General features: G+C 47.0%; 1 protein-coding gene across 2 annotated transcripts in view; it reads right to left on the bottom strand.

Moving 5' to 3' along the window:
* MDGA2 (MAM domain containing glycosylphosphatidylinositol anchor 2) overlaps window positions 1–25,126 on the bottom strand; it is a 413,027-nt gene that overhangs the window by 65,652 nt on the left and 322,249 nt on the right. For both annotated transcript variants that reach the window (XM_082229872.1, XM_082229871.1), the window contains exon 9: window positions 1,245–1,514. In XM_082229872.1, the coding sequence (XP_082085998.1) occupies window positions 1,245–1,514 (270 nt within the window). The remainder of the gene's footprint in view (window positions 1–1,244; window positions 1,515–25,126) is intronic.

Consider the following 25,126-nt stretch of genomic DNA (forward strand, 5'->3'; position numbering starts at 1 on the left):
CATTGCTCTGTCCCAGCTCCTGCCAACCTAGCAGTTCAAAAGCACACCAGCATGAGTAGATAAATAGGTACCACTGCGGTGGGAAGGGAAACAGCATTTCCATGCACTCTGGTTTCCGTCACAGTGTCCCGTTGCGCGAGTAGCGGTTTAGTCCTGCTGGCCACATGACCCAGAAAGCTGTCTGTGAACAAACACTGGCTCCCTCGGACTGAAAGGGAGATGAGCGCCGCAGCCCCACAGTCGCCTTTGACTGGACTTAACCGTCCAGGGGTCCTTTTTTTTTTTTACCTTTCCCATCCATGAATTTGTCTAAATTGCATCCCAAATGCGCAAGTCCTTCCTACACACACATGCAGGATGCTTTCCCAACATTTCTCCAGTGAAAATAGGGATGTCCTAAGAAACGGCTCAGGACTGCAATACCTCAAGGACCACCCCTTTCCATATGAACCTTCCTGGACCCTGAGATCATCTTCTGAAGCCCTTCTTCGTGTGCCTCCTCTTCGAGAGGTCCAGAGGGTGGCAACACGAGAGCGGGGCCTTCTCTGCAGTGGCTCCCCATCTATGGAATGCTCTCCCCAGGGAAGTTTGCCTGGCGCCTTCATTATATACCTTTAGGCGCCAGGCAAAAACGTTCCTTAAAGGCCTTTGGTTGACCTGATTGACATCCTATACCTATACCCTTTTAAAATGTGGCTCTTTTTTTGGGGGGGGGTGTTATTGGCTTATTGTTTTTATTTTGGTTTTATATTGTGATCTTTTCTGTGAACCACCCTGAGACCTCCAGGTATAGTGTGGTATATCAATTCTAATAGTAATCATCATCATCATCATCATCATCATCATCAGATCATTCTAGGATCAAATCAGAAACCGGGACAGCTCCTGTAAATCCAGGAATGTCCCTGGAAAATAGGGACATTTGGAGTCTGTCTGTCTCTCTCTCTCTCCCACTCACACACACCTACACACAATTATGACAACATGCTCTCAACACACACACACTGCTTTTCCTCCATCACAAAGTGACCACTGCCTGCCCACATTGATCAGCGATGGAGGGAGGTGGCTGCTCTTTTGCACCCCAGAGAGAAGGCACCTGTTCCGCATTTTCATGTGCTGGAGTGCGCACTGCAGCCTTGGCATCATGGCAATCCTGGAGAGGTGTGGGGGGGGGGAAGCCTCTGTCCCCTGCCCCATCCTGACCTGCCAGCCCTAGACGGAGCAGTACGGGGGAAGCCTACCTGTCACCAGAAAGGTGCACCTCCCGGCCCCCGCCTCGTTGATGATGTTGCAGTTGTAAATCCCATAGCTGTCCCTGGAAAGGCTCCGGATCGTGTACTCGGTGGAGTCCTGGGCGTCAAACTGCCCTGTCCGAAGGAGTTTGTTGCCCAGCCGCCACTCGAAGGTCAATACGCGGGTGGGGTAAGCCCTCAGCACACGGCAGGTCATGGTGACGCTTCGGCCTTGGCCCTGACGGATCTCCAAGAAGGTCGGCTCCACGGCGGGAGGATCTGCAAGAAGCGGGAGAGGAGAGGGGATTGCAACAGGTTTTCTTCAGTGAACCACACCGGCTGTGATGCTGGAGACCGTTTTGCTAGTTCAGAACCCACAAAAAGCAGAGTCGCCAGGCCTATAAACTAGTTGGTAATATCCAAGGCAAAACGATGACCAAATACAATGATACGATATCAACATACGCTCTTTATATAATATGAAATATATGAAATCACATAAACAGAAAACTTAGGAATCTCTGAAAGTCACAAAATATGCTCTCTTAATGGATTCTCTTGAAAACATAAAACCAAATAAACATAAGTCTTATAAGTCTTGGAAAGTCTATGAAGACTATGCAAGTCTCTGAAAGAAGCAAATTCTTATCTGGTGGAAACAGGTTGTAAAGCTTAGTTTATGGCGTCCGACGATGCCAAAGTAGTTTGCAAACAGACGTTGTGAACGGTGATTCTGGATATATCCACTATTTCGTGGAATTCTTCTTCAGCACAGCAGAAGGATACAGAAATGATTCACAAACCCATCTATATGATGAATGAAAAAGTATAAGTATATAATATGCCTTTGATATTACTGACTATTGTTTGTAACACAGGGGTTAAATTGCTAGGCCTCTAAACTACACAGAGGCCTTCCCTCACCTTAGCTTTACACACAAGTAGACATTAAGTCACATAGCAAGCGGAGCTGCAACCGGGTAACTAAGCAACAGGCTTATCAGACGGAGCAATCCCAGGCACAGAGGAAGAATCAAGGCTATAAACTCATCAGCAAATTTCTCCAATGATCAGAAGATCTCCTGGCTCTGTTTTCTTTTGTACAACATTCCCCCCACCCAACAAGGATTTAACAAGTTTCTTTTCACTATTAGCTATTGCTAAGCACTGGAAGGGTGACCATCTACCAACTGGAGAAGAAGGGCTACAAATCTGAGCGAGGACTTGGAACTTGCTAAGTTGATGGAAGCCTTAAGGAACAAGCCAAATAAATTGTCCAGAAGGAATGGGGATGCCTAAATACCTACCTATTGAGTCAAGGTTCAACAACCAAGATTTGGTTGTGTTTAGAATAAACCCGCAGTGAGAGATTTTACTTTCTTGGGCTCCATAATCACTGCAGATGGTGACAGCAGTCACGAAATTAAAAGACGCCTGCTCCTTGGGAGAAAGGCGATGGCAATCCTAGACAGCATCTTAAAAAGCAGAGACATCACCTTGCCAACAAAGGTCCGTATAGTTCAAGCTATGGTTTTCCCAGGAGTGATGTATGGAAGTGAGAGCTGGACCATCAGGAAGGCTGATCGCCGAAGAATGGATGCTTTTGAATTCTGGTGCTGGAGGAGACTCTTGAGAGTCCCATGGACTGCAAGAAGATAAAACCTATCCATTCTGAAGGAAATCAGCCCTGAGTGCTCACTGGAAGGACAGATCCTGAAGTTGAGGCTTCAATACTTTGGCCACCTCATAAGAAGAGGAGACTCCCTGGGAAAGACCCTGATGTTGGGAAAGATGGAGGGCACACAAGGAGAAGGGGACGACAGAGGATGAGATGGTGGGACAGTGTTCTTGAAGCTACCAGCATGAGTTTGACCAAACTGCAGGAGGCAGTGGAAGACAGGAGGGCCTGGCATGCTCTGGTCCAGGGGGTCACGAAGAGTCGGACACCACTAAACGACTAAACAACAACAAAGCACTGGAAGGGTGACCATATACCAACTGGAGAAGAAGGGCTACAAAAGCTGAGTGAGGGCTTGGAACTCACTAAGTTGATGGAAGCCTTAAGGAACAAGCCCAATAAAATAGTCCAGAAGGAATGGGGATGCCTAAATGCCTACCTATCGAGTCAAGGTTCAACAACCAAGATTTGGTTGTGTTTTGAATAAACCCGGAAGTGGGAAAATGTCTCCTTATAGCAAGATGAGGAATATATTGAAATAGAGAAATTGTTCTAGCTATAGGAAATGAACCACCGCGAGGTCAATGGAAGTCAAAAAACCAAAAGTATAATAAAAAGAGATCCACCCCAGAAGGGTCAGCATCTCGGTAGAGAAATGACATTATGGGATGTCTATTATAGTTAGCTTATACTATACTTATGTTCTTACTTTTTGCGTTGGCTCTGTTTTTTGTTGCATCAATTAAGTGTTTTAAATTTGTTGTTAGCTGCCCTGAGCCCAGTTTTCTGAACCGGGAAGGGCAGGGTATAAATAAAAAAATAATTTTATTTATTATTATATTTTCTTTTTTTCTTTTTGTTTTTTCTTCTTCTTTTTCTGTTTCTTTTCTTTCCCCCTTTTTTGTATTCAGTTGAAATGTTTGTATACTTTGTTTCATTTGTATTTGCATAATAATTCAATTATATATGTGTGTGTGTATGTATATGTATGTATATATATGTGTGTATATATATATGTTCTTGAAGCTACATACATGATTCTGACTAAACTGTGGGAGGTAGTGGAAGACAGGAGGGCCTGGCGTGCTCTGCTCCATGAGGTCACGAAGAGTCGGACACGACTAAAGACTATACAACAACATATACATATATATATATACACATATAGGTATATAGATATAGATAGATATTTCTTTAAAAAAAACAGTTTCTTTTCACTGCCTGTAAGCTGTCATTATCTTGGGTGGGACTCAAACGAAGGATTCAAATTGCAAGGCCGGAGATTCCAACTAACTATTAGGAAGAACTTTCTGGCAGTAGGAGCCCCAGGTAGGAATCACAACTAAAGAACCCCTGGCAGGTGACCCCCCCCCCCGCCCATTTAAAATTCTTGAGTGAAAGATAGCCCACCACCTTCTGAGGAAGTCCATTCCACTGTTGAACAGCTCTTACCATCAGATAGATCTTCCTAATATTATGTCAGAATCGCCTTTCCTCTCCTTTGAATCCATTGCTTCCTACCCTCTGGATCAGCAGAAAACAAGCTCGCTCCATTCTCCATATGACAGCCCTTGAGATGTTTGAAGATGGCTATCATATATCCTCTCAGTCTCTTCTTTCTCAGGCTAAGCATACCCAACTCCCTCGACCATTCCTCATCAGGCTTTATTTCCAGACCTTTTAATAACTTGGTAACCCTCCTCTGTCCACGTTCCAGTTTGTCAGGATCATCCTTAAATTGTGGTGCTCAGAAGTGGACTCCAGGTGTGGTCTGACCAAGATAGAATAGAATGGGACTATTCCTTCCCTTGATCCAGAAGCTAGACTTCTGTTGATGCAGCTTAGAAGAACATTAGCTTTTTTTGCTGCTGCATCACACTGTGGACTCCATTAAGCTTGTGGTCTATTATGGGCACACTGCCACTCGTCCTGTACCTAGAAAGTACCAGTTCTGACCCGTTTTTATCTTGCCCCTCTCCTCTCCCAGGGAAAAACCACTCTTTAGTGCTAATTCAGAGCAAATGTCCATCTGGTGAAAACTTGCATTGCTGTTTGCTCCAATTGAGTACTAAAGAGCAGTTTTCACTGGGGGGAAGCAGCAGGACAAGTGGGAATATGGATAAGACCTAAGACTCTTAGATGCTTTCCCTGTGTACTCCTGTCAAGCCAGGTGTGTCCTCCGCCCTACCTGCGTGCATCTGGTTGCTTGTGCCTAAGTACTGAACAACAAATAAATGACAGAAGAGACATTCCCAATTTTGCACATCCCCCAGCAACGACCCAAACATCCTTTGTGACCATCGTCATTAGCCTATGGTTACCAGACGTCCCAGTTTCCCGGGGACAGTACCCGTATTTACAAATCTGTCCCCAGACAAAATCCGTCCCCGGAATGTCCCTGGATTTCATTTAATGTCCCCGGATTTATATTTTAAGTGTTGTAGATTTATTAACAGGGAATGAATGTTGCGTGATTGGTTCAATGGCACAAGACACATCATATGGGGACTTCTAGCGAGGCAAAATGGCGGGTGCCATGGCAGTGAGCAGCTCCTGAAGCCAGCCAGAGCCAACTGCGCTACCAGGCTGTCTCCGAGGTGCTGAGACTGCCGTTGCTGAGGGGGAACCAGGGACACCTGGCGTGTCAACTGGGAGAACCGCTGACCCCCCATGACTCAAATTGAGCCGGGAGCGAGAGTGCCTGGTCACTCGGCCGACTGCCTAGCGGCACTCCAGGGCTAGTAAAAACCCCAGAGCCGAAACAGGGAGGAGGAAAGGAGAAGGAGGAAGAGAGAGAGAGAAAGAGGAAGGAGAAAAAAGAGGGGAGCCCCGACTTTGCCGTGCTGCTGAGCTGCCGCCACTGTGGAGGAGAGGTAGGAGAGAGCTGGGAGGGCAAGGACATGTGGTCGAATCCAGGCCCGACCCGAGCCTATTCCATGGCAGAAAGCACTCCAAGAGATCAGGCTGGAGCCCAGAGGAAGGCCACGTGACAGAGGAGACCCAGAAGAGAAGATACAGTGGTACCTCGGGTTAAGTACTTAATTCGTTCCGGAGGCCCGTTCTTAACCTGAAGCTGTTCTTAACCTGAAGCACCACTTTAGCTAATGGGGCCTCCTGCTGCCGCTGCGCCACCAGAGCACGATTTCTGTTCTCATCCTGAAGCAAAGTTCTTAACCTGAAGCGCTATTTCTGGGTTAGCGGAGTCTGTAAACTTGAAGCGTATGTAACCTGAAGCGTATGTAACCCGAGGTACCACTGTATTACTTCTTATTTTTTTAAAAAAAAGATTTTTAAAAAATAACTTTCTTTTTCTCTTTTCAAAAGAAGAAGAAGAAGAAGAAGAAGAAGAAGAAGAAGAAGAAGAAGAAGAAGAAGAAGAAGAAGAAAAGTGTTCCTGGATTCTTTGAAAAAAATCTGGTACCCTTCCATTAGCTGTCCTGGCTCTGCTGGGCCCCTCCAGAGAAGCTGCCCTCCTCGGTCATCTTTCCTCCAGCCTTCAGGCTATTAATGGGCCAGAACCTTCCAGCCTGTGGAGCAGCAAAGACCTTTGCGGCTCCAGGCACCTGTTTGATTGACAGGCAGGAGATTAGAGGGTTTTAAACAGCGCTGAGAGTTACAGGTCATTCTGAGTCCTCGGGAGGGCAATTAAAGTTCTTTCTCTTTTCCTCAACTCTCCGCCCCTAAACTCCCCTAAAATCACAGGTCCTCTAGGCAGATCTTCCCCCTTCTGATGAATTTCGGCGTTCGGTCCAGGTGTGGGAGGGCGCTGGAGACATACCTGGACTGGGGTTCTCATGTGGGTCTGGCTTGGGAAGCTCCCTTGTTCAGTGGCAGAGCAGTGTGGACAGTCCTGAGCCACGTAGGCGGATCAATGTTTCCATAGAATCACAGAACTGTGAAGTTGGAAGGGACCAGGGTGGATCTGATTTAAATCAAATTGATTTAAATCACGATTTAAATCACGATTTAAATCACTAGTCAGCAAGACTTGATTTAAATCATTTCTTTTTACAGAAAGACTCCTTCTTGCTGGTATCATCTTGATACTTACAAGCAGAGGTAGGTTTCATTTTTGGAATAATAAATTTTCAGAGTAGTTTTTACAGTTAAATAAGAAAATTTCTGATTTGGTTATACTATTAGAAATATATAGGCAGATAATTATGAAATTATGGTGAGGTTTAATCAGTGAACTGTTTATATTTGGGCAACTTATCTGCTGGACTTTATTGGAAGGAGAAAAATAACCATTTCCTTAACAACTATTTAAACAAATTATTGAACTAAAACAATAACATTGTAGCATATGTATCCATGTTTGTTAACTGATGTGGTTATCCAGCATCGCCTGAGCTCTGTGAGTGCAACTTTCTCCTGACTGAACTGCAGAGTTTTTGAGGAACGGGACATTCTCAGGGAAACCAAAATGCTTGTTTACAAAGCTATTGTACTACCAACCTTACTGTATGCTTGTGAAACATGGACCACTTATAAACACCATCTCCAACTCATCAAAAGATTCAATCAAGGTGTCTCCGACATTTGGGAAGACAGGTGAACTTATGCCAGTATATTGGAAGAAGCAAAGATCACCTGTGTTGAAGCAATGATTCTTCAACATCAACTTTGTTGGACTGGTCATGTTGTGCGGATGCCCAATGATCGTCTTCCAAAGCAACTACTCTATTCCGAACTTAAAATGGAAAGCGTAATGCTGGTGGTCAACAAAAGAGGTTTAAAGACTCTCTCAAGGCAAATCTTTAAAAATGTAGTATAAACACCGACAACTGGGAAACACTGGCCTGCGAGCGCTCCAGTTGGAGTACAGCCTTGACCAAAGGTGTCCTGGGCTTTGAAGACACTCGAACTCAGGACGCAAGGGAGAAATGTGCTAAGAGGAAGGCATGCTTGGCAAACCCTCACCATGATCATTTTCTTCTTCTTCTTCTTCTTCTTCTTCTTCTTCTTCTTCTTCTTCTTCTTCTTCTTCTTCTTCTTCTGTGATCCCTCGTAGCCGAGTAAGATTGTCTTCCATAAACACGGTTTTAACAGTGAGTCTGTAAGTGACTGTGGAGGCCAATTCTGGATCCACACGTCCTTCCACAGTGGGGACATTTACCATGATCATATCCTGCCCGGAAACCTATGTCCCCACTGTGGAAGGACGTGTGGATCCAGAATTGGCCTCCAGTCACTTATGGACTCACTGTTAAAACCATGTTCATGGAAGACAATCTTGCTCGGCTACGAGGGACCGCAGAAGAAGAAATCCTATTTTTCCCAATCTGACGCTGAGCGAGGTGATGCCACAGATCCCAGCTTCTGGTTTCCTTGCACTTGAAACATCATAGCAGGAGGGGGGGAACCTTCCTCCTGCCCCTTCCTGCAAAGAGATTGCCATGGCTTTGGCTTCTCGGCTGCTGATTCCTCAGGCAGCAGAACAATTTGCAAGCTGCTTCAATCAAGGATTGCAAACAGCAGCCCCTGAAATCAGCGCCGGCTTTAGGAAGGCTGTCAAAGGGCTGTTTCACAGCAGATCCGCCGGGCGGGCTCCTGGCAGACAGGTTGCTGGGAACAATCAGCACCTCACCTACAATTAATGTTGAGGCTTCTTGACGCGAGTCTCTCCTCCTCTCCACGCCTCTGCTTCCCAGTGGTGCAATGTGAATCCTGACAACAGACCTGCCTTCCAATGAAGATGGCCATAGAGTGCCAAAAACCAAGCTTCAATTAAGCCTAAATATAAGAAGGAAGAGCCCCGCTGGGTCAGGATAGTGTCCCATCTACTCATAGAATCGTAGAGTTGGAAGGGACTCCATGTGTCATCTAGTCCACCCCCCTGGAATACAGGAATCTCAGCTAAAGTCTTGCATCCTGTTCTCACAGTGTCTGAGCAGATGCGTCTTTTGGGAAGCCCCCTGGCAGCAGCCGAGCACAACAGCCTTCTCCCTTCCAGCTGCTTTATTAATTTTTATTTTATTTATTAGTTTGCTATACTGCCGAGGGATCACAGGGCAGTTTCCAAAATACCGGTGTTCAGAAGCATTGCTGTGGAGGCAAAGCACAGCCCTGGTGGCTAGGAGATATCAATGGCCATCGGCAGCCCTCTCCTCCTCCAGGAATTGAAATTGATTAAAATTGAAATACTTTATGGACACTTGTACAACTTGTATACAGTGAGGTTACATTAGCACCCCGCACTCAGCTCTCTTAGTCTTAATTCCCCTCGTTTACTGACGCACACCCACCAAACCCGAAAGTCAGTTGCCCTGTTGTTATCTTTTCATTCAGCAGCCTAACAGCCCACGGATAGAAGCTGTTCTTTACCCTGTTGGTGCGACTAATCCTGCTTCTATATCTTCTGCCCGAGGGCAGGAGATCAAGAAAGTGCCGGCCAGGGTGTGAATCATCCCTGAGAATTTTCCTCACTCTCCTGAGGCAACGTTCTTCTGCTATTTCATCCAGCGGATTCACGGGACAGCCCATAATATCTTGTGCTGTATTCACCACCTTCTGTAGGCACTTCCTATCCGTAAAATCCTCTTTTAAAGCCACCCAAACAAAGAAAAAATGGGAGGCTATGTACTCTCTGCAGGGGCGTAGCATCGGGGGGCGAGGGGGGACAATCCACTTAAAACCCCAACGTTTGTTCCGATTGAATGATACGAGGTCAAAAAAACACCCTGCTTGGATACATAAGCCATTGGCAGGGTTTGAAAGAGCATTAGACCAATTCCTAGAGGAAAGGGCTATCGATGGCTCCTAGCACAGATGACTCTCTTCTGCATCTACAGTTGGTGGCAACGAAACTTCTAGAAGGTGCAGGTCAATTTTGTGTCCAGGGCAGCTGCCTACCAGCTCCATCTGGTACACAGGCTGAGACCCTACATGCCTGCGGACTGTCTCGCCAGAGTGGTGCATGCTCTGGTTATCTCCCACTTGGACTAATGCAATGCGCTCTACGTGGGGCTACCTTCGAAGGTGACCCGGAAACTACAATTAATCCAGAATGCCGCAGCTAGACTGGTGACTGGGAACGGCCACCGAGACCACATAACACCGGTCCTGAGAGACCTGCACTGGCTCCCAGTACGTTTCTGAGCACAGTTCAAAGTGTTGGTGCTGACCTTTAAAGCCCTAAATGGCCTCGGCCCAGTATACACTGAGGTCCAGCTCTGAGGGCCTTCTGGTGGTTCCCTCACTGCGAGAAGCCAAGTTGCAGGGAACCAGGAAGAGGACCTTCTTGGTAGTGGCGCCCGCCCTGTGGAACCTCCTCCCACCAGATGTCAAACAGAAAAACAACTACCAAACTTTTAGAAGACATCTGAAGGCTGCCCTGTTTAGGGAAGCTTTTAGTGTTATTGTATTTGAGTGGTTTGTTGGAAGCCGCCCAGAGTGGCTGCGGAAACCCAGCCAGATGGGCGAGGTATAAATAATAATAATAATAATAATAAATAATTATATTATTATTATATTATAATTTATAATAATAATGAATTATATTACATATATATAATAAATTATAATTAAATATAATTAAATAATAAATTATAATTGAATTAAATAAATAATAATAATAATAATAATAATAATAATAATAATAATAATAATAATAATAATTTATATCATCCCCTCCAACATTTCTCTGATTCAAATCAAAAGGATGAGCAGAACGGTCTGGGATCAAACCAGAAGCCAGGACTGCTCCAATATTTCCAGGACTGTCCCTGGATAATCAGGACACTTGGAGGGCCTGGTATACCCATTGCTGGAAACCGCAGGAGAGAGGGAGGACTTCTGTGCTCAGATCCTGCTTCCCAATAGAGGCATCTGGTTGGCCACTGTGAGAACAAGATGCTGGACGAGATGGTCCACTGGTCTGATCCAGCACATGGTCTTCTTATGCCACAGGAAGCTCCCCCACCCTGTGAAGTGGTTTTGGGCTGCCCGTCATCACTAAGACTGGGTGTGTGTGCTGGTCCCGGGGGCTAACTGAGAGGCGAGGTCCGAGTCCAGTCCGAGGTCAATGGTGTGGTATGGAGGCTGTCCGTCAAAGCTGTAGCTGGGTCCAAGGGGGGAGTCGGGTGGGGTCAGGAACTTTGGCAGAAGAGCAGGACAGGGTGCAGACAGGAACTAGCAACCAACAATGTTGCTCCCACAACCTGGGCCTGGGGCTGGCTAGCTTTTATCTGCCCCGAGGCATAGGGCAGCCCTGATCCTCTGGTGACTCGCCTCTCCTGGCCTGGAGGCGAGCACTCCTCCTGTGGGAACTCAGTTCCCTCCGCTTCTCTGCCCTGAGCCTCTGCAGCTCAGGAGAGGCTGGAGGGTGACCGGACCCAGAGGCAACCTCTGCTTCCCTTGATGGGGCTGAGGGTGGAGCACCTGCAGGCAATGGGTCCTCCATCACCTCCGGAGCCAGAGCAGACTCAGCTGGTGCCTGCACCTGAGGACCCAGCACAGGTGAGGACCCTTCAGGCTCAGGCCCCAGCCCTGGCTCAGCTGGTTCTGGAGGCGGGGACTCCTGTGCAGGCTGGGATCTCTCAGGTTCAGCCTCCGAGTCCGAATCCCAGGCCATCACAGTGTGTCTGCATCAATCCACTCCAGATCCCCTCCTACGCCGCAGGGCTCCCTTCTCGGCAGCGTCTGTCTCCTGCTCCCTCCCTCCCTTAGAAGCCGCCAGTCACCAGAGTATTCTCCAAGAGACGGATATATCTCAAGCCTGTTTGTAGTGAATTTGAAACTTTTATTTGCTGAAATAGTCACAAATCACAAGGAGGGGGCCTTACGCGGCCGCCTCTCGAGGGATCCTGATTTGCCACAGTGACAGACTTCTTTAAAGTTCCATGAAGCCTGCATAATTTACGGCTCTTCAGAATAACCTACTCCGCGGCCGATGTTTTATGCATTATCGCTCCATACTTCATATTTTGGATGAGGTGGTTTGCATAGCGGAGACGGACTGCGCAAAAAGAGCGATGCATCATTGCAAACATCGCTTGGAAATGGCTTGGATTAGCAGGCTCTGCCAGGGTGGGTGGCAGCAAAGAGGCAGCTGGGGGGGGATTTTGTTCAATCCATAGGATGAATCCCCAGTGCAGTTAAGCCACAGGAGATGGACTGGAGCCAGAATCGGTCCCTGTCTGTGCAGGCGAAATGAAGGGACAAGCAAGGATGGAGAAGCTGGGGATCCCAGGAAAAGAGACGCTATGCTCACTTGCACCTGCAGCATGCCGTTAAAGCCATGTCATACCACTCTAAATGGTCCGTATAGTAAAAGGTATGGTTTTCCCAGTAGTGATGTGTGGAAGTGAGAGCTGGACCATAAAGAAGGCTGATCACCAAAGAATGGATGCTTTTGAATTCTGGTGCTGGAGGAGACTCTTGAGAGTCCCATGGACTGCAAGAAGATCAAATGTATCCATTCTGAAGGAAATCAGCCCTGAGTGCTCACTGGAAGGACAGATCCTGAAGCTGAGGCTCCAAGACTTTGGCCACCTCATGAGAAGAGAAGACTCCCTGGAAAAGACCCTGATGTTGGGAAAGATGGAGGGCACAAGGAGAAGGGGATGACAGAGGAAGAGATGGTGGGACAGTGTTCTCGAAGCTACCAGCATGAGTTTGACCAAACTGCAGGAGGCAGTGGAAGACAGAAGTGCCTGGTGTGCGCTGGTCCAGGGGGTCACAAAGAAGCGGACATGACTAAACGACTAAACAACAACAAAACCACTCCAAACATACCGTATTTTTCTGTCTATAAGACGCCCCCATGCATAAGATGCCCCTGATTTTTGGGGACTAAATTTAAAGAAAATGAGGGGAGAAGGGGAAGAGAGAGAGAGAGAGAGAGAGAGAGAGAGAGAGAGAGAAGGCACAAAATTGTTGAGCTTTTTAAAGGGGGAATTGCACATGCACCATCATCCCAGCAGGGCCGTTGCTGGGGGCTGGAAAAGTTTCCCACACTGGGTGGGAAACACTCGCTAGAACATGCACCCCCTGGCGCACAGCTTACCTCCATACCACTATCCATGTATAGGACGATCCCAGTTTCTTGACATGATTTTTGAGTCAAAAAACCTCATCTGAGCCCGGCTTCGGCTGGGGAGGGCGGGATATAAATAAAATTTTATTATTTATTATTATTTTCTTATCTAATTCAGTGGTGCCTCTGGATGTGAATGGGATCCGTTCCAGAGCCCCGTTTGCATCCTGAGTAGAATGCAACCCGTGACTGCGCGGGTCACGATTCGCTGCTTCTGCGCATGCGTGTGACGTCATTTTGAGCATCTGTGCATGCGCGAGTGGCAAAACCCGGAAGTAACGTGTTCCATTATTTCCTGGTAGCCGCGGAGCGTAACCTGAAAACGCTCAACCTGAAGCATATTTAACCCGATGTATGACTGTATATGGAAAAATACGGTATCTGGCTTCCTCCTAAGAACCCTGGGAGCTGAAGTTTGTTAAGGGTGCTGAGAGTTGTCAGCTGACCCCCCCCTTCTCCTCTCAAAACTACAGTTCCCAGTGCAGTTTAATAATCAATCCCTCGTCCCAGGGAACTAGAACGTAAGAAGAGCATTTGCTGGATCAGGCCAATAGCCCGCCATGTCCAGCATCCTGTTCTCACAGGAGCCGACCTGCAAAAAAAAAGTCAGTCTGGCTCCCCACCCAACACAACTCTGCGTTCTTTCTATATTGAGCCTGGGAAGAAAGGTGTTATTCTGCTCTTCAGCATTCAAAATCCAGTCTGCATTTCCTAGGCACCTGCTGTTTATTGAATGGGAGATTCCAGGGTTGAATTAGTATGACGTTGTTATTATTATTATTTGTTTGCAGAATACGTTTCCCTCAAATAAACTTCCAGCCACGGTCTGTGGCAAGCCCAGCTGCATGGTGGTTCCTCTTCATTCATTAGAGGCAAAACCTTCCCTTGTCTCAAGGCCAAGCAACCCTCTTTCCCCATTTTTGCACGGTAATAAAACATTTAATTTTTATTATAGTTATTGTCCTTCCTTCTCCCTCAAAGGGGCAGAGAAGCTGCCGCACAGATCTGTTTTCACAGACCCCGGAGGCCTGACAACCCTTCTGATCTCAAGGCACACACTCCGTTGAATTGAAAATATTAATTTATGCCCTTGCAATCTTGCCTGGTTACCATCCAACAGAATCCTTCCCACTGTTTACTGGCCCTGTTTATGTGATTTTGTTTTTAGGGGTGTTGTATTCCTATGTTGATTTTTATTGCTTCGCTCCCCCTATGAATACTGCAGAAAATAAATAAGACAAGACTTTTGCAGGCCCTGCGATGGACGTCCTGAGCACTTTCTAGCCACAGTTAGGAAGGGCCTGGCAGTAGGAAATAAAACACGACAAAAGCGACTGGAGTGGGCACTGCTTGGGAGGCTCTTAATATCCATAAAAATATTGCCAGCATGGCTTCCCTGACCATGTCCTGAGCAGCAGTCTCCTTTTGCCAACAATATACTTCATCTTGGCGGTATTGGAGGGGCTCGTAAAAGGAACCACAAACTCACAACAGTGGGGGCTATTGCTGAGGCACTGGGTGCTTGGCCCTGTCGCTCAACATGCAAAACAAAACAAAGTGCTGCACCAACAACCCTCTGCAGCACCACAAATCCAATTCAATGGTGTAACGTTGAAAAGTGTCAATCACTTCTCCTACCTAGGCAGTTATCTTTCCACAAGGGCCGACATTGATGCCCAAATCCAGCATCGCCTGAGCTCTGCAAGTGCAGCTTTCTCCCGATTGAAGTACAAAGCGTTTGAGGACCAGGACATTCGCAAGGAAACCAAAATGCTTGTTTACAAAGCTGTTGTACTACCAACCTTACTGTATGCTTGCGAAACATGGACCACTTATAAACACCATCTCCAACTCCTCAAAAGATTCTATCAACAGCGTCTCCGAAATTTTTTACACATCACTTGGGAAAACAGGCGAACTAATACCAGTGTACTGGAAGAAGTAAAGCTCACCAGTGTTGAAGCAATGATTCTTCAACATCAACTTCGTTGGACTGGTCATGTTGTGCGGATGCCTGATGATCATCTTGCAAAGCAACTACTCTATTTCTGGCTATGAGTGATCGCCAAAGAAGAAAGATGAAGAGGACAGCACAAAAGCACAATTGCACTTTGCAGGGTAAGAACAGACCCTCCAAGTTTCCCTATTTTCCAGGGACGTTGCCTGATTTAGAGAAGCCGTCCTGGTTTCTGATTTGATCCCAGAAAGTCCCACTTTTCCTTAAAGGTAAAAGGTAAAGGGACCCCTGACTGTTAAGTCCAGTTGCGGATGACTCTGGGGTTGCGGCGCTCATCTCGCTCTATAGGCCGAAGGAGCCGGTGTACAGCTTCTGGGTCATGTGACCAGCATGACTAAGCTGCTTCTGGCGAACCAGAGCAGCGCACAGAAACACCGCTTACCTTCCTGCCGGAGCGGTACCTATTTATCTACTTGCACTGGCTGCTTTTGAACTGCTAGGTTGGCAGGAGCAGGGACCAAGCAACGGGAGCTCACCCCGTCACAGGGATTTGAACTGCCGACTTTCTGATCAGCAAGCCCCCGGCTCCGTGGTTTAGACCACAGTGCCACCCATGTCCCACTCACTTTTCCTTAGGATGCCCTTATTTTCATTCGAAAAATATTGGAGGGTATGCAGTTATCCGACCCCTGAGCTGTCTGAAGTCAATCCTGTATAGGAAAGGTTTTTTTTAAAAAAAAATGTTTAACATTTTATTATGTTTTTATATATGTTGGAAGCTGCCCAGAGTGGCTGGAGCAACCCAGTCAGATGTGTGGGGTATAAAAAGTAAAATGATGGAATGGGACATCCCTATTTTCATCGGAGAAATGTTGGAGGGTATGGGAGGAGGCGCGGCTGCATGTTTCAGCTGACCAGCTGCACATACAGAAGTTGAGTGTGTCGTGCTCAGGCCAGGGAGTGGGGGGCAAATGGGTCCATTTCAATTCCTCCCTGCTTCTCATTTCCCCCTAGCTCAGGGGTAGAGCATCTGCTCTGAGTGAAAAAGGTCTCCATGGCATCTCAACCTAGGGGGAGAAGACTCCCTGAGAGAGCTGCTGCCAGTCAGTGTATGGCTTCCTATAAACTGGGTCTTCCTATAAACTGACAGGTTTCTCCACCCTTCATGGAGTTCCATGTAGAAACTCTTCAGCTCACAAGAAAATCAAGGTTAGCAAGTCCATATTTAAATTATGAACAAATCCAGTTGTGGGAGTGTATTTTAACAAAATAACACCAGATTCTTTGATTCTTGCAGCTTTAAATATCTTGACTTTTTGGCTCCCTTCCAAAAATTATTTTCCGGGTAGTGTGTGGCCTGACCTTTTCAAAAGCAAACAAACACCAGCGACAACATATCTAACCCACCTTATCTAGGTCACGCCACTGTGCATGGAGATCTTTCCTGGGCACTCACTTGTTAAAGTAACCCGCCGAACTCCACTTTCGTATTTCTGCTAAAGAACCTTGGGGAATGTCACCTCCTGCTTCAACGCGGATCTCAAGGCACAATGCAGCAATTGGATAAAGCGCCGTTCCTCCAGCTCATGCAAATGGCACCTCCAGAGTTTTCATTGAAGATTGAAAATGTTTTAAATAGTAATAATAATTAATAATAATAGCTGATTCGGCAATATCTTTTGAACAAGGGGTGTTCCTCCAGACATTTATTTTATGCTTTTCATTTTGTAAAGTTTACATACTGCTTGGTTGTTTATAAAACTCCTCAAGGCAGTGGACAAAAAGATAAAACAATAAAACTATCAATAAGAAAATAATCAGCGACAATAATGCAAGAGTTTTGAAAAGTTAAAATCATAGAATTATATCACTGGAAGGGACACCATGAGTCTTCTAGTCCAACCCTTGCAATGCACGAATCTCAGCTAAATAACCCATGACAGGTGGCCATCTAACCTCTGCTTAGAAACCTCCAAGGAAGGAGAGTCCATAGCCTTCCAACGTTTTTCAGATGAAAATAGGGATAGTCTATACTCAGTCCAGGGGCGCGGGTGGCGCTGTGGGTTAAACCACAGAGCCTAGGGCTTGCCGATCAGAAGGTCGGCGGTTCGAATCCCCGTGACGGGGTGAGCTCCCGTTGCTCGGTCCCTGCTCCTGCCAACCTAGCAGTTCGAAAGCACGTCAAAGTGCAAGTAGATAAATAGGTACCGCTCCAGCGGGAAGGTAAATGGCGTTTCCGTGCACTGCTCCGGTTTGCCAGATGCGGCTTAGTCATGCTGGCCACATGACCTTGAAGCTGTATGCCAGCTCCCTCGGCCAATAAAGCAAGATGAGCGCTGCAGACCCAAAGTCGGTCACGACTGGACCTAGTGGTCAGGGGTCCCTTTACCTTATACTCCATCCAGAATCTTCTCCCACATTTTATCTTGTCACACACATATACACATGTATACAATAACAGGTGGAGATGAATCAGCGTATAGAGGGGAGGTCCAAAAAATAGCTACATGGTGCCTAGGGAACAACTTGCACCTTAATATCAGTGAGACAAAGGAGATGGTGTTGGACTTTCGGAGGAAGAGAGGAGAACTAGCCCCGCTGTACATCGGGGAGGGCTGTGTGGAGAGAGTCTCTTCCTTTAAATTCCTAGGAGTTTATCTCAGTGAAGACTTTACTTGGAAAATCAATACAACCCAGGTGGTTGAGAAAGCCCAACAGAGACTCCATCTCCTCAGAATATTGCGGAAGAACGATGTCAATCAACATCTGATGATCTCCTTCTACCGGTCCACAATAGAAAGTGTCCTTTCCTACTGCATCACGGTGTGGGACGCTGGTTTGACATCATCTGATAGGAAGTGCCTACAGAGGGTGGTGAATCCAGCACAAGATATTATGGGCTGTCCCGTGAATCCACTGGATAAAATAGCGGAAGAACGTTGTCTCAGGAGAGCGAGGAAAATTCTCAGGGATGATTCACACCCTGGCCGGCACTTTCTTGATCTCCTGCCCTTGGGCAGAAGATATAGAAGCCTGCTTAGTCGCACCAACAGGGTAAAGAACAGCTTCTATCTGTGGGCTGTTAGGCTGCTGAATGAAAAGAGAACAACAGGGCAACGGACTTTCGGGTTTGGTGTGTGTGTGTCAGTAAACGAGGGGGATTAAGACTAAGAGAGCTGAGTGGGGGGTGCTAATGTAATCTCACTGTATACAAGTTGTACAAGTGACAATAAAAATAAAAAAATTCCTTCCAGTAGCACCTTAAAGACCAACTAAGTTAGTTCTTGGTATGAGCTTTCGTGTGCATGCACACTTCTTCAGATACACTGAAACAGAAGTTGCCAGATCCTTCTATATAGTGAGAAGGTGGGGAGGGGTATTACTCAGAAGGGTGGTGGGAATGGGAGATTGGCAGATAGCTGAGATGAGCCTGTTGACGACTCTTAACGACTGCAATAGGTCTTACAGGAAAAGGCAAGGGGTGAGAAGGTGAAAAATGGCTTAGTCATGTATAATGAGATAAGAATCCAATGTCTCTGTTCAGACCAGGTCTCTCCATGGTTTTAAGTTTGGTAATGAGTTGCAATTCAGCAGCTTCTCTTTCCAGTCTATTTCTGAAATTCCTTTGTAGTAAAACAGCTACTTTGAGATCTTGTATAGAATGTCCTGGGAGATTGAAGTGTTCTCCTACTGGTTTCAGTAGAAGTAGCTGTTTTACTACAAAGGAATTTCAGAAATAGACTGGAAAGAGAAGCTGCTGAATTGCAACTCATTACCAAACTTAAAACCATGGAGAGACCTGGTTTGAACAAAGACATTGGATTCTTATCCCATTATACATGACTAAGCCATTTCTCACCTTCTCACCCCTTGCCTTTTCCTGTAAGACCTATTACAGTCGTTAAGAGTCGTCAACAGGCTCATCTCAGCTATCTGCCAATCTCCCATTCCCACCACCCTTCTGAGTAATACCCCTCCCCACCTTCTCTCTATATAGAAGAATCTGGCAACTTCTGTTTCAGTGTATCTGAAGAAGTGTGCATGCACACAAAAGCTCATACCAAGAACTAACTTAGTTGGTCTTTAAGGTGCTACTGGAAGGAATGTTTTTATTTTGACTATGGCAGACCAACACGGCTACCTATCTGTAAGTGACAATAAAGTATTTCAATTTCAATACAAGCTGTTACACTTAGCCAATGACAACCTCTCCGCCTGGCCTACCTCACAGGATTGTTGCAAAGGGAAAAACAAACATGAGGGAAGGGATCTTGTACAACATCTCACAGATAAATGGAATGAAATAAAATTTTAGCTGTAAGCTGACTTGAAAAAGGTAGAATAATAATGATAACGACAACAACAGTAACAGAAACTGTGAGAATGATCAGGATCATACCAGAGAGTAAATCCGATTGAACTCAGTGGGACTTAGTTCCGAGTAAACATGCTTAGGATTGCAGTGTAAGGCCGCCCAGTCTTTACCCAGTTGCCTGGGAGTAAGCTCCATTGAATACGGTGGGACTTACAGCTGAGTAGACATGTAAAGGCTTGCAGGGTAAGGCTCCATTTACGATAAAGGAATAAACGCCTCCCTCGCTTCCTAAGAAATGGCTGACTGCTGAATCATCGCAATTAAAGAATTTTAAGTGGATTGGTGACATTTCCCTTAGAAATTATAGCAAGGGCTTTATATGTCAGCTTCTACATTTCCTTCATTTGGTGCAGGTACTTTATTTTCAGTATAAACAGGGCTCCATTTTTGTACCTAAGCACGCCCATTAATAAATAATAATAATAATAATAATAATAATAATAATAATAATAATAATAAATTTCTATACTGCCCTATACTCGCAGGGAGGGGAAAGGAAAACTGGGGCATTCTGGGATCTAATCAGAAACCGGGGCAGCTTCTGTAATTCTGGGACTGTACCTGGAAAATCAGGACACCTGGAAGGTATTCAGAAGAAAGTGACCCCTCTGGGGTTGAAGCCCCATTGAGGCTGTCATCTTGCTTCTCATAGCAGATGACCAGACTGCAGGCTTCCTAATAATAATAATAATAATAATAATAATATATTCTTTATACCCTGCCCTTCCGGCTGGGCCTCCCCAGCCACTCTGGGCGGCTTCCAAACGAATATTAAAAACAATACAGCATCAGACATTAAAAACTTCCCTAAACAGGGCTGACTTCAGTTGTCTTTTAAAAGTAAAACAGTTGTTTATTGTCTTGACATCTGATGGGAGGGCGTTCCACAGGGCAGGTGCCACCACCAAGAAGGCAATCTGCCTGGTTCCCTGTAACCTCACTTCTCGCAATGAGGGAACCGCCAGAAGGCCCTCGGCGCTGGACCTCAGTGTCCGGGCAGAATGATGGGGGTGGAGATGCTCCTTCAGGGATACTGGACCAAGGCTGTTTAGGGCTTTCAAGGTCAGCACCAGCACTTTGAATTGTCCTCGGAAACGTACTGGGAGCCAATGAAGGTCTTTCAAAATGGGTGTTATGTGGTCTCAGCAGCCGCTCCCAGTCACCAGTCTGGCTGCCGCATTCTGGATTTGTTGTAGTTTCCGAATCACTTTCAAAGGTAGCCCCACATAAAGCACATGGCAGTAGTCCAAGCGGGAGATAACTAGAGCATGCGCCACTCTGGCAAGACAGTCTGTGGGCAGGGAGGGTCTCATCCTGCATACCAAATGGAGCTGGTAGATATCTGACCTGGACACAGAATTGACCTGCACCTCCATGGACAGCTGTGAGTCCACAATGACTCCCAGGCTGCGCACCTGGTCCTTCAGGGGCACAGTTACCCCATTCAGGACCAGGGAATCCTCCACACCTGCCCGCCTCCTGTCCCCCCAAAACAGTACTTCTGTCTTGTCAGGATTCAACCTCAATCTGTTAGCCGCCATCCATCCTCCAACCGCCTCCAGGCACTCACACAGGACCTTCACCACCTTCACTGGTTCTGATTTGAAAGTGAGGTAGAGCTGGGTATCATTCGCATACTGATGAAGACCCAGCCTGAAACCCCCTGATGATCTCTCCCAGCGGCTGCATGTAAATGTTGAAAAGCATGGGGGAGAGGACAGAACCCTGAGGCACCCCACAAGTGAGAGCCCAGGGGTCTGAACACTCATCCCCCAACACCACTTTCTGGACACGGCCCAGGAGGAAGGAGTGGAACCACCGTATAAAAGTACCCCCCAGCTCCCAGCCCCTCAAGACGGTCCAGAAGGATGTTATGGTCAATGGTGTCAAAGGCTGCTGAGAGATCCAGCAGAACTAGGAAACAGCTCTCGCCTTTGTCCCTAGCCCACCAGAGATCATTGACAAGCGAGGCCAAGGCAGTTTCAGTCGCGTGGTGAGGCCCAATGGGACATCTGTTTGGCCCCTGGAAGAACAGCTCCCCCCTTCAGCCTGATCCAGTGGAAGTCTCTTCTTACGCTATTTAGCTGCTCCATCTAATGTTTTGCCATGCATGCAACTGGGAAAGTTTTGTGATTCAGCAGCCCGCAAGCCTTTTAAAATAAAATAAACAATGCAGAAAAGCAGGCAGAGAGCTTTGCCCCTACATTCAGACAAAATCCGAAATGGAAAAGGGAAGTCATCAACAGACACGGTTCCTTGAAGCGGAGCCAATTTGCATCCGCCACGAAACTCGCGAGTCGGGTCCCAAATGCTGCCGCCCTTTCGCGCAACAGCACAAAACATAAGCCCAGGCGGCGCTTTTTGCGGCCACATGTCCTCCGTAATGAAAGCTAACAGACCAATTTGCTAGTAATTTAGATAATGTACAAGCGAGAGACAGCCACTTACGCGTAATTTCGAACAAATTAGAATCGTCCAGGGTTTGTAAATTTTACCTGGAAATGATTCTTCCTAATGTGGCACATGCACGCAAGATTTCCTACGATTCAGCGGCCACTTGTAAGTTCATCATCGCCGTTGACTGGCAATCAGATCTCTCCGGCGGGGCCGGCCCCGCTGCACTTCCGCCAACAAGCGCTTTGCAATTTGCGGAGAAAAGCGAGCAGGATTGTGTAAGATGTGTCAGGAGAACGGAAGCACAAAAGAGCAGCCCAGAGGAGAGAGGGCTACCCTTCCAGGGCCCCTATCTTGCGGGTGAGTTTTGCCTTTGACAAAGGCCCTCATCACCAACAGAGACACAGTTAAAATAAAAAAATTCCTTCAGAAGGTATCTGAAGAAGGTATCTGAAGAAGTGTGCATGCACACGAAAGCTCATACCAAGAACTAACTTAGTTGGTCTTTAAGGTGCTACTGGAAGGAATTTTTTTATTTTGACTATGGCAGACCAACACAGCTACCTATCTGTAACTAGAGACACAGTTTACAGTGGTTCCTCAGGATGCGAATGGGATCTGTTCTGGAGCCCCGTTCTCATCCTGAACAAAACGTAAGATGCGTCTGTGCGTGTGCGGGTCACGTTTCGCCGCTTCTGCGCATGCGCATGACGTCATTTTGACTGCCTGCACATGCGGCGAAACCCAGAAGTAACACGCTCCATTACTTCCAGGTTGCAACCCGGGAGCGCAACTCGAAAATACTTATCCTGAAGCATATTTATCCCAAGGTATGACTGTACTGACAAAGGAAAGAGGAAAGCAGAAGACTGTGAGGAATTTGCATGGAGATATGGATGTGAGGAAGGAAGCTGCAATTGGGTCACCCAGCTTCATAATACACTGTCTCCAGTGTTTCTCAGACTCAGATCCCCAGTCATTGTTGGACTACAACTCCCATCATTCCTGACCACTGGTTCTGCTAGCAAGGAGCCGGGACAGAGCAACGGGAGCTCACTCCATCGCGGGGATTCAAACCACTGACCTTTTGATCGGCAAGCCCAAGAGGCTCAGTGGTTTAGACCACAGCGCCACCCACTAGCAGTTCAAAAGCACACCAGTGCAAGTAGATAAATAGGTACCGCTGAGGTGGGAATGTAAACGGCATTTCCGTGTACTCTGGTTTCCATCACGGTGTTCCGTTGTGCCAGAAGCAGTTCAGTCCTGCTGGCTGCATGAGCCGGAAAGCTGTCGCTTTCGGCCTGAAAAGTGAGATGAGCGCCGCAACCCCAGAGTCGCCTAACAGGTTGATCATGGGTGTGTTCCAGGTAGATCACAGTATGAAGTAAATTGATCTCCTGTGTGGTACTTTACAAATTTGATCAATCCTCCCCTCCAAAAAGCTCAACAATGACAATGAGTAGATCATAGCTAGTTTTTTTATACTGGGAGTAGATCGCAGTCTCTTGGAAGTGCCTGGACTAGACTGAACCGTCCCGGGATCCCTTACCTTTACCTGCTAGCAAGGGATGGTGTGAGTTGTATTCCAGCCACAGCTGGAGACCCAAGTCTGAGAAACAGTGGGACTCTACACTGCTTGGGAGTGGCTCTCCAAGGAAAGATCCCTGATTAGAGAATCTGCTTTACATTTGATCCTTGGCATCTCCAGCTGGGGTTGGGAGAGATCCCTGCTTGAAGCCCAGGACTTCACATCTGACCATCTCAGGCTCTTCCCCATCTCCAAGATGACCATTACATCCAGGGTCTGGGACAGGGGTGAATCCACCAGGTCCAGGATCCAAATGTGATCCTCCAAGACCTCTCTCCCTGGCTCTTCTGCCAGGCCATCATCCTCCAAGTAGGAATGAAAGGATATGTCCATTTTGCTTCTCATTTCTCCAATCTCAGAGGCTTTTCCTAGCCCTCCTCTGTTTCTTCTGCTGGAAGTGGAGTCTGGGCAAATGTTCATGGGCGAAGGATGCTGGGCCAAATGGGTCACTGGCTGGACCCAGCAGGCTCTTCGGATGCTCTTATATAATTCTTGCACCAGTGCAAAAGCTGAGCTGAATCCCACCTTTTGCTCTGCAACCCCACAGCTTCTGCTGGGCTTTGGGTCTCACCCGCACCCCATGCCCAGAGGGAGCCTGATCCAGACACAGCCCCTTGCAGCTTCTGCCAGGTCCACCAGGCAATCTTCTTTCTTTAGCAGGCTCCTTTAGGCAGGAATAATATATTATTTTTTATACAGTGCATTCCTGCATCTGATCATCGCCCTCCTATTTCAGGATTTCATGAAATCTAATGCTTCTCCTTTGCAAGTCTGTTTTCTTCCTCTGTGCCGTATCATTGTCTGCTTTTTTATTATTATTAAAAAAGAGACCCACACAAAAGCATCTCTCCTGCCCCCCACCTGCACCGACCCCGTCCCTTTCGGGCTTTCTCATTCCCTTTCTTCTGCGGTTCTTTGCTGCCCCTCCAAGCTCCTCGCTCATTTTTATCAAGCCCCCTTTTTATCTCTCAAATTGAATTTCAAGGTTACTGGAGAGAGGTATTTTCCCCTCCTCCTTTTCTCTGTTCCTTTCTGAATACTGTCACACCTTATTCTGCAAATGCACTTTCTCCCCCCCCCCTTTTTGCAACCCTGCAGTGCTTTCTAAGGCTGCCTCCCCCCCAAAAGAAAAGCCTTGTGTGCACAACGGGATACGGACCCTGTGTGAGTCTCCCTCCCCAACAAACCAAGAGTCACAAGATGAATGCAAAGTCCTCTCTTGCCCCTTCTGCTTTGCCCAGAGACACACCTTTCCTCCCCAGGCTGTCAACTGGGCCATAAAGCACACTTATGTTATTCTCTGGGGAAGCAACACCCTTGTTTGTCAGGTGGGGAAGAAGGCATCACATTTGGGAGCTCTCGGAGCTGAAAACCTCCGATCCGGTGACAGGTTTGCTTACCTGGCATTGCAGCTGATTACCCTCCCCTTGAGCGGCCGCGAAAGGTTACTGTTGAAGGACAGACCCCGGGCGCGACTGTCAGTTTTTGAAGAGCCTTTACCAGATCTGAAGCGTTGTGTTTTCTGGAGGGATGTCACAAGGCCTTTTCCTCCCTGAGTTGAGAAGGGAGATGCTGTGCGCGCGCACACACACCCTTAGCTCAGACTCATGCAATCATAGAATTGTGGGGTTGGGAGGGACCCCCAAAGCTCATCCAGCCCAGCCCCTCCTGCAATGCAGGAATCACAGCTTCGGAATCCCTAACCGATGGCCATCCAACGTCTGCTTAGAAACCTCCAAGGAAGGAGAGTCCATCACCTTCCGAGGTTGCCTGTTCTAGGGTTGAGAAACACCCTCAAAAAGTAATAATAATAATTTATTATTTATACCCCACCAATCTGGCGGGGTACCCACCCAGCCA

Source organism: Podarcis vaucheri (genome assembly GCF_965113315.1).
Source record: "Podarcis vaucheri genome assembly, chromosome: 1".
NCBI classification, from domain to species: Eukaryota; Metazoa; Chordata; class Lepidosauria; order Squamata; family Lacertidae; genus Podarcis; species Podarcis vaucheri.